Below are 13,301 nucleotides of genomic sequence, written 5' to 3' on the forward strand. Positions count from 1 at the left end.
TGGAAACTGAATAGATGTCAACTGATTAGAAGAATGAGTAAACAAATTAAAGTATTTAAAAGTAATGTAATATTGCTGTACTATGTCAAGTAACATAATTTATGGACACATGGGAAAACATATGAATAGATGCAGAGTGAAATAAACAGAGACAAGAAAACAATGTACACAAACAGAAACAGGAGAACAATATACACAAGGTTGAAAAAAGTAAGTGGAAAGAACAAAAAAATATATTTAACACCATCAAATTATAATGACCAAGCTTTGGCTGGAGAAAACCTGAGGAATTTTACTGCTGTCTCTTATTTGCAGATGTTGATGACAATGGTTGTGGAATATTAACTATATTGTAAAATTCAGTTGATGAGTTTCACGGTTTTGCTGAATTACTTTTATTCACTCTTTTTAGGTTCTTCGGTACTTGTTATGCCTCTCTGAGTAGGGGAGTGGAAGAGACATGAAGTAATAAATATCAAACACAAAGCAAAACTATCAAAAGTAAGTTATAGAAATGAAAGATTCTTGTCAATACAACTTCTTTTCCTATTTTTGGTCAGGGTTATTTTGTGTTGGCACAAAATCAAAGAGCCTGAATGACAGAAGCTTCTATTTCCTGCCATAATTATGGCCTTCAGGTCACTGATTTCACATTTAGGATTCTGTTCAGCTCTTTTTTCCCCTTTAGATCTTATTGACACCTTGAAAAATTGTATCCCAACACCAGATGACCCTTAAATTTGGTTCCTGATCCAATGGTTGGACTAGGAGTGTGAAATCTTACTCTTTTAGCTCAATCTTGGTGGTTTCTTTAAGAGAGATGTAGTGTCCGAGGTGAGGAACTTGAGAGACTTCATTGGTAGACCACTTTCCATGTACCATTATTTAGAAAGTACATTGACAATTTAAGTGTTGATTAGAGGGTTAGGAGAATGATGAGGAGCCTCCTAAGGTATTAAAATCTAAGAACAATGATTGGAATGGCTCTAATCAAAACTTAGTCCTTTAGGAGAAAATCAGGAAGGAAGATGCAAAGGAAGAAGCAACAGAGAGGGCAAGACAGAGACATAGTAAGATATGACATATAAGCTCTCAATGAAGGGAAGCCAATACAAGGAAAGGCAGAGACTCAACCATGCAATGGCCTGGTCAGCAAAGATATATCTTCTTAGATTAGGAGTAAATTATCATGCCATATGAAGATTGATTGAGTGATCTGAGCATATCTAGAGAAAGTTAGTGGAAATGATAGCTGTCTTCAGACATTCGAATGATCACCATATTGACAAGAGATTAGAATTGCTTCACTTGGTGCCAGAGAGTACAGCAGTAACTAGAAATATTTGTCCCTAGGAAAAATTTAGCTGGAACAGTGAGGTTGTAATTGCACAGAGGATAATATGGCCAATGGTGAAGTTGGCTTGGGAATGTGACAGCCTATCTCCCAGAGAGGGTAGCCCAATTTCTTACAAGAGGGGGAAGCAAAAGTTCACAGAAACAAGGGAATGCAACAATTGGACTGGCACCCTGAGGTGACTGTGCTGTGAGGAAGGCCAGAGAAATATAGTAAGGATAGGTGTGGGGGACAACCATTACCTCATTGATGAAGCATGTGGTCTCTCTATAAGAGGTGCCCTAATATGAAGAGTCTTTCAACCCATGCTAGTTGCAACTCTGGCAAAAGAACAGACTTGGAAAATGGATAGAAGTCACGAGAATGTAAATTTCAACCCTATAACAAAAAAGTTCTTTGGATGATTAATAGTTGTTTAAAAAAATGAAGCACCAGGGCAGCTAGCTGGCACAGTGGATAGAGCACCGACCCTAAAGTCAGGAGGACCTGAGTTCATATCTGGCCTCAGACCAAATACTTGACACGTACTAGCTGTGTGACTTTGGGCAAGTCACTTAACCCCAATTGCCTTACCAAAAAAACAAAAACAAAAACAAAAACAAATGAAGTACCTCTGAAGGTAGTGACATCACATCAGGGATCAAGGAGGGGTGAGATGACCTATTGTCCAGGATGTTATAAAAATGCTTGATCATTTGGGCTAGCCTAAATGACCTCTGAGGCACCTCTCATTCTAGTTTCTGATTTCAAATATCAAAGTACCCTCAGACACCAAGATCATACAATTATACTGATAAACATAATTTGTAGGAATTTCAAATGATTTTTTCTTAGGACAAAAAGCATGAAATCTAGGATAAGAAATGGACATATTATTATAAGCAGATGAGAAGATGCCAGGTATCATGATAAAAATTGCATAAATCACACAGTTATTTGGTCACTCTTTCTATGAGGTCACAAAGAATATGGGGATAGAGAGAAAGTATATTCAGAGTTTAGATATGAAGATGTAGCTTTGAGTCACATGCACTATAATATCCCCCTTGATAGCACCTGATTACCATCCTGAACAGAAACATAGAATGTCAAGTCTACCCTAATGAGGAGGAATCCTCCAGAGTATATTAGATGCTCCAGAGACCAGCTCACACCAAAGCCCATTAAACTGGAACTGTCCTCAAAGAGTCAGTCCTTATTAGCAGAATAAGTACTCTGAACCACCAAGGCTATTTGCTGATGGAAAGAGCTGATTTAAACCAGTTTTCTACTCTTCTCAACTTCTCCTTGCCTATCTTCATTCTTCCTTACTTTTCTTTTTACAAGGATTTGAAATGTACTCTCTGACTGATGGGTGAGATCATTTTGTTTTCTATGTTACCAAGGGGCTACTTCTGAGCTCTCTGTTCTCTATTCTGTATTGATGTGTCTTCACTGGCTATAGATGTTTTCCTGTTCTTTTCTGCCATCCAGGTGAGAATGCTAGGTTTAGGACAGAGAAGGGGCAAAGTGGACAGACTTACTGAAGTTAATATGTGTCTCCTTTCAGTTGGGCAAAGTTGGTATTTGTTTATCAGAGGGAGAGGATTTTCCTCTGAGTACTGAAATGCCTGTCATCTTAATGTGTCTTTGGTCTCCTCCATTGCTGGTAGAAGTCAGTTTCTCAAAGAACACAATGGAGAATAAAGGAGAAAAATAATCTCAAAAATTAATATTGGATGTCTCAAGGGGATTTGAATTATGCATCTTTCTGACTTTGTGTTTGTTGTTTTATTCACTGAATCTGACATGCCAATATTCTCCCATTGGGAACAGAAACAGGCAAATGAGTTTCCATGTGGGAGCTGTGTCTTCCTTCACCAGCACAAGCTCCTCAGGAACTGGCCTGGAATGAATCCTGAGTGACAGCTTGCATTAAATGAAAAATTCCTTTGATGCAGGCAGTGTGTGGATGCTATATACATTATCCATACTTGGAGGGGTTTAAGCAGTGGCTAGAGTGCTGGGCTTGGAGTTGAAAAGATTTGAGTTCAATCCTTTCTCAGACATTTATTAGCTATGTGACACTAGATAATTTGTTTAGTTTCTATCAACCTCAATTTCCTTATTTTTTTTTCAAAAAAGTATAATAATAGCAACTATGTTGAAGGATTGTTGTGGGTATTGAATGAGGAAACCTATATGAAGAGCATTGTTAACTTTAAAGCCATGTACAAATATTACAAATTATTGTTATTGAGACAAAAACCAGTCTGGAGTGGAAAAACCATCTCTTTATCCATTCATAGCTATTGTCCAAGAGAGAGGAGCTAGTCCCTCATGCTCACTTTGGAAAAAAATACTCTATCTCATACAGGCATCGTGAAGATCTATGGAAGAAAGATGAACAAATAACCCAATGTGTAATTCCAGACTTAAAAGAGGAAGTTATGGATTTATTTAAACCTTCTTAAACCCAGCTGTAGAAGATCATAGGGTGTTTCCAGTGTCCAACCTTAGGGTGTTCAAGGTAGGCCATGACATAGTGGAAATAGAACTGGTTCTGGAGTCAGTGAACCTTGATTCTAATTCCAGCTCTGATGCTTACTACCTCTATCACCCTGGGTAAATCATTTGACATCTCTGGGCCTCAATTTCTTTATTTAGAAAAAGAGAGGTTAATGTAAGATTGGCTCTGAGGATCAATTGAACTTTCCATCTTAGAATCCTACCATGAATTGTGATAGCTTGTAATGATCTATAGAAGTTAGGGTTCTGTCACTATCCAGAAATCCCAGGGTCCAAAATAGCATTACTCACCTAGCTGATCAATGTATTTTGGTAAGACTTCATATGTCAGAATCAACTATCTCAGGGAAATTCAGATTCTCTTCCACTATCTACTTCTCAGTCCCTTTGTCTTTAACATTCTCTGAATATCATAGTTTTTACTGAGAATCTTCAGTTGTGTCACCATCAAAAAACTCATATCCATTATGAAGAATTCTATTACACCCACCACAGGGCTTCTCTTTCACTATTTTTGTCCCTAAAAGTGTCAAGGAGAAAGTAAAATCTAACTGAAAGGAACTGGCTCATCTGGGAGTAGGGGTGGGGTCTTCTATCAAAGTCACTTCCTTGCCTTTAAAAATCAATCACTTGGATTAAGGTATGGATATCATGATCATCAAAATCTTGGATAACTAAATGTTGGATGGAATTTTGAGATCTAAAAAGATCTTTTTTTTTTGTGAGGCAATCAGGTTAAGTGACTTGCCCAAGGTAGAAGGTGTCAAGTGTCTGAGGTGGGATTTGAACTCAGGTCCTCCTGACTCCAAGGCCGGAGCTTTAACCACTTTGCCACCTAGCTTCCCCTCTAAAAAGATCTTGACAAAATGAAAGAAAGGGACAAATAAAAACATAAAATGTAATAAGCACAAATACAAATTCCTATATGTCAGCTCAAATTAATTGGGGCAAAAGTAGACATGGGAAGACAACAGTTCATATTTTAAAAATACATTGTTGCAAGTGTACTGAAATGTGGTTTTACTAAATAATGAGACATGCCAACCAAGAAAGTCAACAAAATTTTAGAAGCATTGATTCCAGAGCAGTAGAGGTCACATTTGAACACATCTATTTTTAATGCTTCTGGGGACCACAACTTAGAATGAATGATGATAAACTGAAGCATGGCTAAAGTATGGTGATGGACCTTAGAAGTAAACTATAGTAAGATAATTTAATGTTTATGGAAATATTTAGAGTGGAAAATAAATGTTTTTTTAAAGAACACAATGGGAATTTGGTGGAAGGAGGAGAGGACGGTTCCTAGCAAGACATGGATTGCATAAGATGAGGTCTGAGATGGCTTCTATCTATGAGATGGCATAGTTATATGAATTTGCTCTTCTTTGCATCTTCATTTCACAGGAGAATAACATGACAAGTTGAAGGTTTACCTTCTTCTAAGTTTCTGGACCATTTGAAACTCTGAAAACAATCATGCTCTAAGATTTGTAGAATTAACAAGTAGGGAAGGGAAGAGAGAAAATGGAAACTTGAAAGCAGTAAATCTAAGGTACAGTCTGAACTAGAATTCAAGTATTCTGGCTTCCAATCATTTTACCTACAATGATCACATCTTATTTATTGGCCGAGAAGACAAAATTTCATAATGTAGAAGGAAGTCAGGATAATCAAGTTTCACTATGTTGCACTACTCAGGAAGCTAAGGTAGTCTGAAATTTAAAATATTTATAAAGAAAGGCAATTTATTTTTGCATATGCTAACAAATAGTGTTGTCCTAACATTTTCTTGAACAAGATTGTTTGGATAAGCAAGAACCACATGGAAGGTAACGTAGTTTAATTCAGTTGGAATGACCATCAGTTTCAGTGGGTGGCATTTTCTTTATAGAGTATTACCAAATCATAAGCAGATGTTATTATAGAAACTCACTTGTAAGTCAGAGGCTTGGAATTTGGACCTCAGTACTCAATATAAACAATGTAATCATTGGTACTTAGGTTCCTATACTATACTCAAAAGCTTGTTATAAAATGGCACCTTTTCTATCAGAAATAGAAGATAACACATTTGAAATCATCAGAATAAAACTAAGCAGCACCCTAAATTCAAATAACAGAGTCTGTTTTTCTTAGTGTTGTTGCTTATTAAATTTAGATTGAATTAGAGGAGGATGGGAATTGATAAGAGCTGTTTAGGAAGGTTTTAAAAGCATTATTTTAGAAATCACAAGGCCTGTATGTGATGATGGGACAATATTCTCTTTTTATCTAAACTTACCTCAAAAAATGGTTCCTTTCCATTTTTCTTGATTTCATTAAATCACCTGCATGATTCACACAAGCTTATTGGCCAACATATTAATTCACAAATAAAATTAAGGCCAAGAAAGTTTGAGGAGAAAGGGAAGTAGAAGGAAGTAAAGTTATGAAAAATGAGAGACAGACACAAAGATAGAGATAGAGATTAACCTTCCAGTGTAATTAGAAAGGAAGGGCTAGGGAGGAGATAATGCATCAGATGGCTTCCCCTAGGTCATCAGGTAGTGTTATTAGTCCATGATAATATGATTGCTATGTTCAGTGAGCAGGAAGAAAAGCATTATAGTGAGTGATAAAGGGAGAGGACAGAGTAACCAAAAAATTGAAATTTGATATATTTCTGAGTTTGTTGCTAGCCACTCTGGAGGATGGGTGCAAAGCTCCTTAGAGGATATAAGGCATTTTCATATTCATTATCTTTTCAGATTCTTGAAAGGTGCTGGAATTCATATATGTACTGGGCACCAACTTCAATGATTAATTCTCATTGAACTGTATATAACATTTGGTGTGAAATGTCCTAAAATTCATTTCACCTGTTTTCATAAAATATTAATTAATAAGGAGGCACCCATGAAATTCAAGGCAAAAATGTTCCTTTGCATAGTCAAATGATCTACATTATTGTGGAAGAGAAGCTTGGGGACAGGGTTCCATGACTCCTAATATGGGTATTGCATGCAGGGAGATAATTATTTCAACAATCTATAACCTGATGTGGGGCTTCTTTCCACTGGTGGGGACACTTATTTCAACTCATATGAATTGTAGGTCAATATTTTGGGCCCATCATTATCTTCTGCAACAAATCAACACTAACTGAGGGACCTGTTATGTGTCATGCACTGTTAGATGTTGCAGATACAATGTGAAAAAATGAAACAGGAACTGTCCTCAAAAAAGTATATTTTAGTACTTTTTGTCCATATTTGCAAATCTGAAATGTAAATGTTTAGGTTAACTGAGGTTAAATGTTTTTGAAAGTTAATTCAGAATGGAATTTGCCTGCCTGTTTGTTCGTATTTCTGTATTACTATTCTATTTCATTAAATTCTATAACCTAGTATTGTGGAGGAGGTCCAGAGGGTCAGAAGAAGGAAAATACTGTTCCAATTTTCAAAAAAAGAGAATACATAAAGTAGACATAATAGAGCTTCCCTTTTAATCCAGATGAAATTCCAAAGCATATTTTTTTAAAAAAGATTTGTTTGTGAATATTTAAGAAAGAAATAGTCACTGAGAGCTAATGTGGCTTCTTTAAGTAGAGAAGACCCCAAATTAGTTTTATTTATTTTTCAGAAAGGCTAAGGAGACTGTTAGCCCCTGTTGTATAGTTCTTGTTTTGCTCTTGAATGATTGTAGAAGTATACCAAGATTTTTGCTCAATATCTAGCATGATGCCATTGGTACTGGTTGAATGAATGAATAAAACTGGTAGATTCCTTGTTACAGATTCTTGAAATTTTAGGTAGACTAGAATTATGGGTTTACCTTAATGGTAATGAAATAATATTTAATATGCAGAAATGATAAATCCTTTGCCAGGATAATTTTTAAAAATTATCTTTACAGTATGAGGGTAGCTATGGTTATATAACAGTTTATTTAAAAAAAAAAGAACTTGAGGTTTGATTGATGACAAGTTCAAAAAGAATGAGTAATTTCACATAAAAGCCAAAGAAGTGAATGCTATTTGATTCTATATTAAAAAACCCAACCATAACCCTGTTAAGGAAATAGATATTTCCACATCCACAATAGACATTTCCACATCCCTCCTTTTTGTGTAATATCTATAACATTTTGTTAATTCCTGAGTTTTTGGGAGAACATTGCCAACTGGTGAATAAAATGTCCAGGATAAAGAGGGGACTGGAAACGAAGGCTCAAGAGAATCATGGGATAAAAACACATCAAAGATGGTCAGACCATGGAGTTTAATTTTGCTTCTGCCTCACTTTCTCTGGGACCTGGAGACCTTTTCTCTTCTAGCTAAAAAGTACATTTCTCTCTCCACTGGTCTAATTTCCCTGAGCTTTAGTTCAGTTCCACTTCTTGGTTGACTGTTGTTTATGCTACTGTCCTATCTAAGCTGGTGGGTTCTCTGCTTTTAAGTCCAGCTTACTGGTTTTGTCAAGGTTTGGCAAAAAGAAAAGTATGATTTGGAAAATTGCTACAGATGTTAGATATTCATGAATAGCAAGAGGGAAAAAGGATACAGACTGAAGCCCCAAAGTCCTTTGTGTGCTGGGATACTAAATTATTTCATGTAGAAAGATTTACCAAGAGGGGAGTGGTATTAAGTAAGCCATCTCCCTTTTGCTGGACATTCCTATTATAGTTACACCAGAAGAAGAGTCCAAGAGGGTAGCATTCAGATTAGGTACTGAAGCTATGATAACTTAATCAGCAAAGGCCAGCAGAGAGAAGAAGAGGAGGAGGAACAGGAAGAGGAGCAGTGGAGGAGGAAGAGAAGGAGCTAGAGTAGGAGAGGATGAAGAGGATAGAGACCCTGAAGAGGAAGGGGAGGCAGAGGAGGAGGGAGGAGAGGAGAAGTAGGAGTTGGTGGAAGAAAGGGAAAGAAGAAGAAAATGAAAAGAAAGAGGAGGAGGAGACAGAGCAAGAGAAGAGGACAGGAAAGGAATGAGGGGGAGAGAGAAAAAGATTAAATCATAGGAGAGAAAAGGAAGAGGGAAGAGGAAGAAAAAAAGAAAATAGAGAACGCCATGAAGAAGATAATTACTGAACAGGGTATATAAACATACATATATGCATGCATACATACATACACATACTCATATATATTTGAATACCAACCCTAGTTTTGAAATAGGATGCAAGGGAGTGGATACATATATTATGTATCATTTCAAAAAATATTTGCAGATCACCACAACCATGGAAGGGAATAGATAAGTACATTCAACTCCTAAATACATGAAAGTCCTTCCTCTGGAGTCCCCAAAATTTCTGTTACACTTTAAAAACTATCATACAGGAAAGCATAAACATTCAATGATATAGTTAATCTCTGCTAAATGCCCAAGAAAGGATCACCATATGAAAGATGTAAATTTTTCTCTTTCATTTGCAAGTGAGGAGTAAAGAGACATCAAGTGATTTTCCCCAGATCACATGAGCAATAAGTAGCAAAGGGAAATTTGAACATCTCTGATTCCAAATCCAGTGCACTTTCCACTAAACTATGTGTCATAGGATGATTTTGTAGAAACTATCATAAACTCCACATAGACTCTGTAGTGACATACTGGTAAGTTCCCCAAAGGGAACACTCCCTCTCCATGAGGAAATACCTCAGTTCAGAGCAATACTTTCAAATTTATCAGTAACAAAGGCTACCATACATATTGAGATTTGTTGGAATCAAACCTTGGAGGATCTTAAACAATAATTCACCATCATCCTGCCTGGCCACTGTTTGTTTCTACTAACCCTGTAATATGGGTAAGGAGAACAACGCAGACTACAGCTGGAGGCACTGATGGAGTAGCCACAGATCCTGGGTGAGGTTCTTCTTCAGTGATATAATCTATGCCATAACCCCTTGAATTTCTTTTAGCTATTTTCCCAGCTTATCTAGTGTCACTGAGGAAGTGGCAAACTTTGGGGGGCCCTGCTCTGAAATTCACCCATAGAGCTTCCTTGAGGATAAGCAATGGTTTCAGAAGTATTTATTCAGCTCTTCATTAAATTGAGGCCAGAGCCCTATATCAATGATTTAAATATTCAACAAACATTAGTTATATATTTACTTCGAGCAGAACAGTATCTAAAAGTTGAGGGAACATAAAATGTAGATTAAACACAGTCTCTTCCCTCTAGGATCTTTTACTCATTAAACAGGTAAGATTCTAAAAAGGAAATACGTAATACACAATTTTATGTGATTATTACAAAACAAAGTTATATATGAAGGTAGAGGGGAAAAGTCATTACCAAATAGGGGTGTCAAGAAAACCATCAGGTAGCAGGTAATATTTGAGATGACTTGTCAGCTCAGTCAAAAGCATTAAGCAATTACTCTGTCAGGCACATTGTTTTTTCTACAGTGTGAAGGTCAACCATGTGATACCCCTACACAACAACTCAATTGGTTGCCTATCACCCCCAATATGATATATGATATCCTCTGTTTGGTGTTCAATTCCCTTCATAACCTAGACTCTTTCTCCCTTTCCAGTTTTCTTATGCACATATATTCTTCAATCCAGTGACATCGACTTCCTTTTTGTGTCCTGAGAAAAGCTGGACATTTTCACTAGCTGTATCTGACACATGGAATGCTTTATCTCCTCATCCCTATCTCCTGGCTTCTTTCAAGTCTCAGTTAAAATCCCATCTTCTACAGGAAGCCACTCCAAATATCTCTTAATTCTAAGGTCTTCCCTACATTGATTATTTATTAGTCCTATATATAACTTGTTTGTCTATAGTTGTTTACATGTTGTGTCCCCCTTTAGATTGTGACCTTTTTAAAGGCAGGGATTGTCTTTTGCCTTTCTTGGTATCCCCAGCACCTAGTACAGTGCTTGACACATAGCAGGCACTTAATAAATGTTATTGATGAATGGACAAAAGAGGGTCCCTGATCTCAAGGAAATCACAGTCTAAAGTAAGAAACAATATGTAAATAATTATATTCAAATTAGCTAGATACAGGAAAAATTGAAAATAATTAACAGATGCTAGGCACTAAAATTAAGGGAGGATCAGGAAAGGCTTCTTGCAGAATGTGGGATCTTATTTGGAACTTGAAGAAAGTGTGGGAAGTCAGAAGGTAGAGATGAGGAGGGAGAGTATTCCCAGTCATGGGAAACTGCCAATGAAAAACTCCCAAAGATGGGAGATGGAGTTTCTCATCTGAACAATATTAAGGAGGTCACTGTCATTGGATTGCAGAATTTGTTGTGGCAGGGGGAGGAGGAGTGGTTTAGCACAGAGCATAAAGTGTAAGAAGGTAGATTAGTATTAAGTAGGAGAAGAGAGAAGCGGGGTGATCATTAACTATTAGTCCTCCACTAGTATTATTTGTATTAAGACTTTTTGACCAATTACCAATCAAACACATAAATACAAATGATAGGAAAGGAAGCTAAAGGCAGAGATGACCATGACCATTCTTCCTTGATGTTCCAATAGATACTTCCCTGATCCTTTTGTCTCCTCCTTGGAACTTTGCCATTGTCTGACAGCAAAATTATGCCTGTTAATACCATTCAGAAATTAGCAAAGTCACATCCTCTTTACTGCACCATGATATGTGTAAACATTGGCTTATTATATAAAGGAATATTTTCTAATGTTTTGAGCTGTCAAACAACAAAATGGCTTTCTTCTGTTAGGGTTCATCACTCATCAGTGAAAAGGATTTTTGGAAATATTATGATGGTGGATGTTGATGGTTTGGTGGAAGATTGGACCAGATGACATCTCAGGTCCCTTTCAAATCTAAGATTCAATGATACTAAGGTTATATCCCTACATCAAGTATCTGTTGGTTGCTTTCAAAAGAAATAGGAATATCAAAAATGAACCAGAACAACTGTACTTGGGTGACAGAATTTCTCCTTCTTGGTCTTTCTGATGACCCTCAGACTCAGCTGCTGCTCATTGTATTGTTCTTGGCAGTCTACTTAGGCACTGTGCTTGGGAGCTTACTCCTCATCTACTTGGTTATAACTGACTCACAGCTCCATACACCCATGTACTTTTTTCTTTGCAACTTATCTCTGGCTGACCTTGGTATCTCTACTTCCATTGTTCCCCAAGCCCTAGTCCACATGTTAATGAAGAAGAATGTCATTTCCTTTAAGGGCTGTGCAGCTCAGATATTTTTTTCCATTGTTTCTGGAGCTACACAGTGTTCCTTGTTAGCTGTGATGTCCTATGATCGGTATTTGGCAATCTGTGACCCCATGCATTACTCTGTCATCATGACAGGGAGAATATGTGCCCAATTGGCATTGGGGTGCTGGATCTGTGGCACTGTAGCATCCTCAGTTGACACTATATTCACAGTATGCCTCCCCTACCAAGGAGACAATAAGATTGCTCACTTCTTTTGTGATGCTCCAGTTCTCTTGACTCTGGCAACTGGAGACACTCATAAAGCAGAAATAGCCATTTTCTTCATGGGAGTAGTGATTCTTCTTGTACCTGTGTCTCTGGTCCTGGTCTCCTATGGATTTATCATAGTGACTGTCATCAGGATGAAGACAACCTCAGGAAGACTCAAAATATTCTCTACCTGTGGCTCCCATCTCCTTGTGGTCACCCTTTTTTATGGTACACTAATAATTTCCTACATGACATCCAACTCCTCAAGGGAGCAGATCAAGCATGTTGCTGTATTCTATGGTGTCATAAACCCTATGCTTAACCCTCTCATCTACAGCCTGAGGAATAAGGATGTAATGAGGGCATTCAGAAATTCAGTAAATGGGAAGGAATCTTGATTCTTGTGATATAACTACATTTGACCACATCTCTTAACTGCAACCCTTATCATTTAGCCCCCTGGCAGAAAATGACCATTCCCTGTGACTGGTATTAAAGAATACATGAAAAAATATTGTCCTTTTATTTCATTCATATACATCTATACACACACACACACACACACACATATAGTTGAGGTCACATAGCTATTAAGACAGATTTGAACTCTTGAAGATGATTCTCCTGATCACAAGAATCGGTACTGTACCATCTATTTGCCTCTGTAAATATATATATATATATATATATATATATATATATATATAATATATATATATATGTGTGTGTGTGTGTGTGTATGTTTATGTGTGTATATATATGTGTATATTATATTTATTGTACAACCTTACAATGATTCAATTACTGAGAGAAGTTTGTGGTGATGCATCAATCTCTATAGATTTGGCTGGAGTTTTGATACTAAGGAAAACTCAGGGAAGAGTATTATCAATGTGGAATTTGCAAAGCCCTAGAAATTATGCATTGGATTTTGGAGAACAGAGCAATCTGTGGTGTAAGGATGGATGGCAATAAAGAAATGTAATCAAGCTGTTGAAATCTAATTGAGAGATGCATATAAAAGTTAACATGACCT

The 13,301-nt window shown here is 36.9% G+C and overlaps 1 protein-coding gene across 1 annotated transcript; it reads left to right on the plus strand.

Moving 5' to 3' along the window:
• Positions 1–11,736: 11,736 nt before the first annotated feature.
• LOC114046942 (olfactory receptor 2D2-like) lies at positions 11,737–12,663 on the plus strand. The gene has a single exon (XM_027867579.1). The coding sequence runs from the start codon at positions 11,737–11,739 to the stop codon at positions 12,661–12,663; it is 927 nt and encodes a 308-aa protein (XP_027723380.1).
• Positions 12,664–13,301: the final 638 nt, after the last annotated feature.

Source organism: Vombatus ursinus, unplaced genomic scaffold (genome assembly GCF_900497805.2).
Source record: "Vombatus ursinus unplaced genomic scaffold, bare-nosed wombat genome assembly UNPS02014786.1, whole genome shotgun sequence".
Classification (NCBI taxonomy): domain Eukaryota; kingdom Metazoa; phylum Chordata; class Mammalia; order Diprotodontia; family Vombatidae; genus Vombatus; species Vombatus ursinus.

Bases quoted from the DNA above. Each gene is read 5' to 3' on its own strand.
- LOC114046942 (XM_027867579.1), top strand. From the start codon at position 11,737: ATGAACCAGAACAACTGTACTTGGGTGACAGAATTTCTCCTTCTTGGT.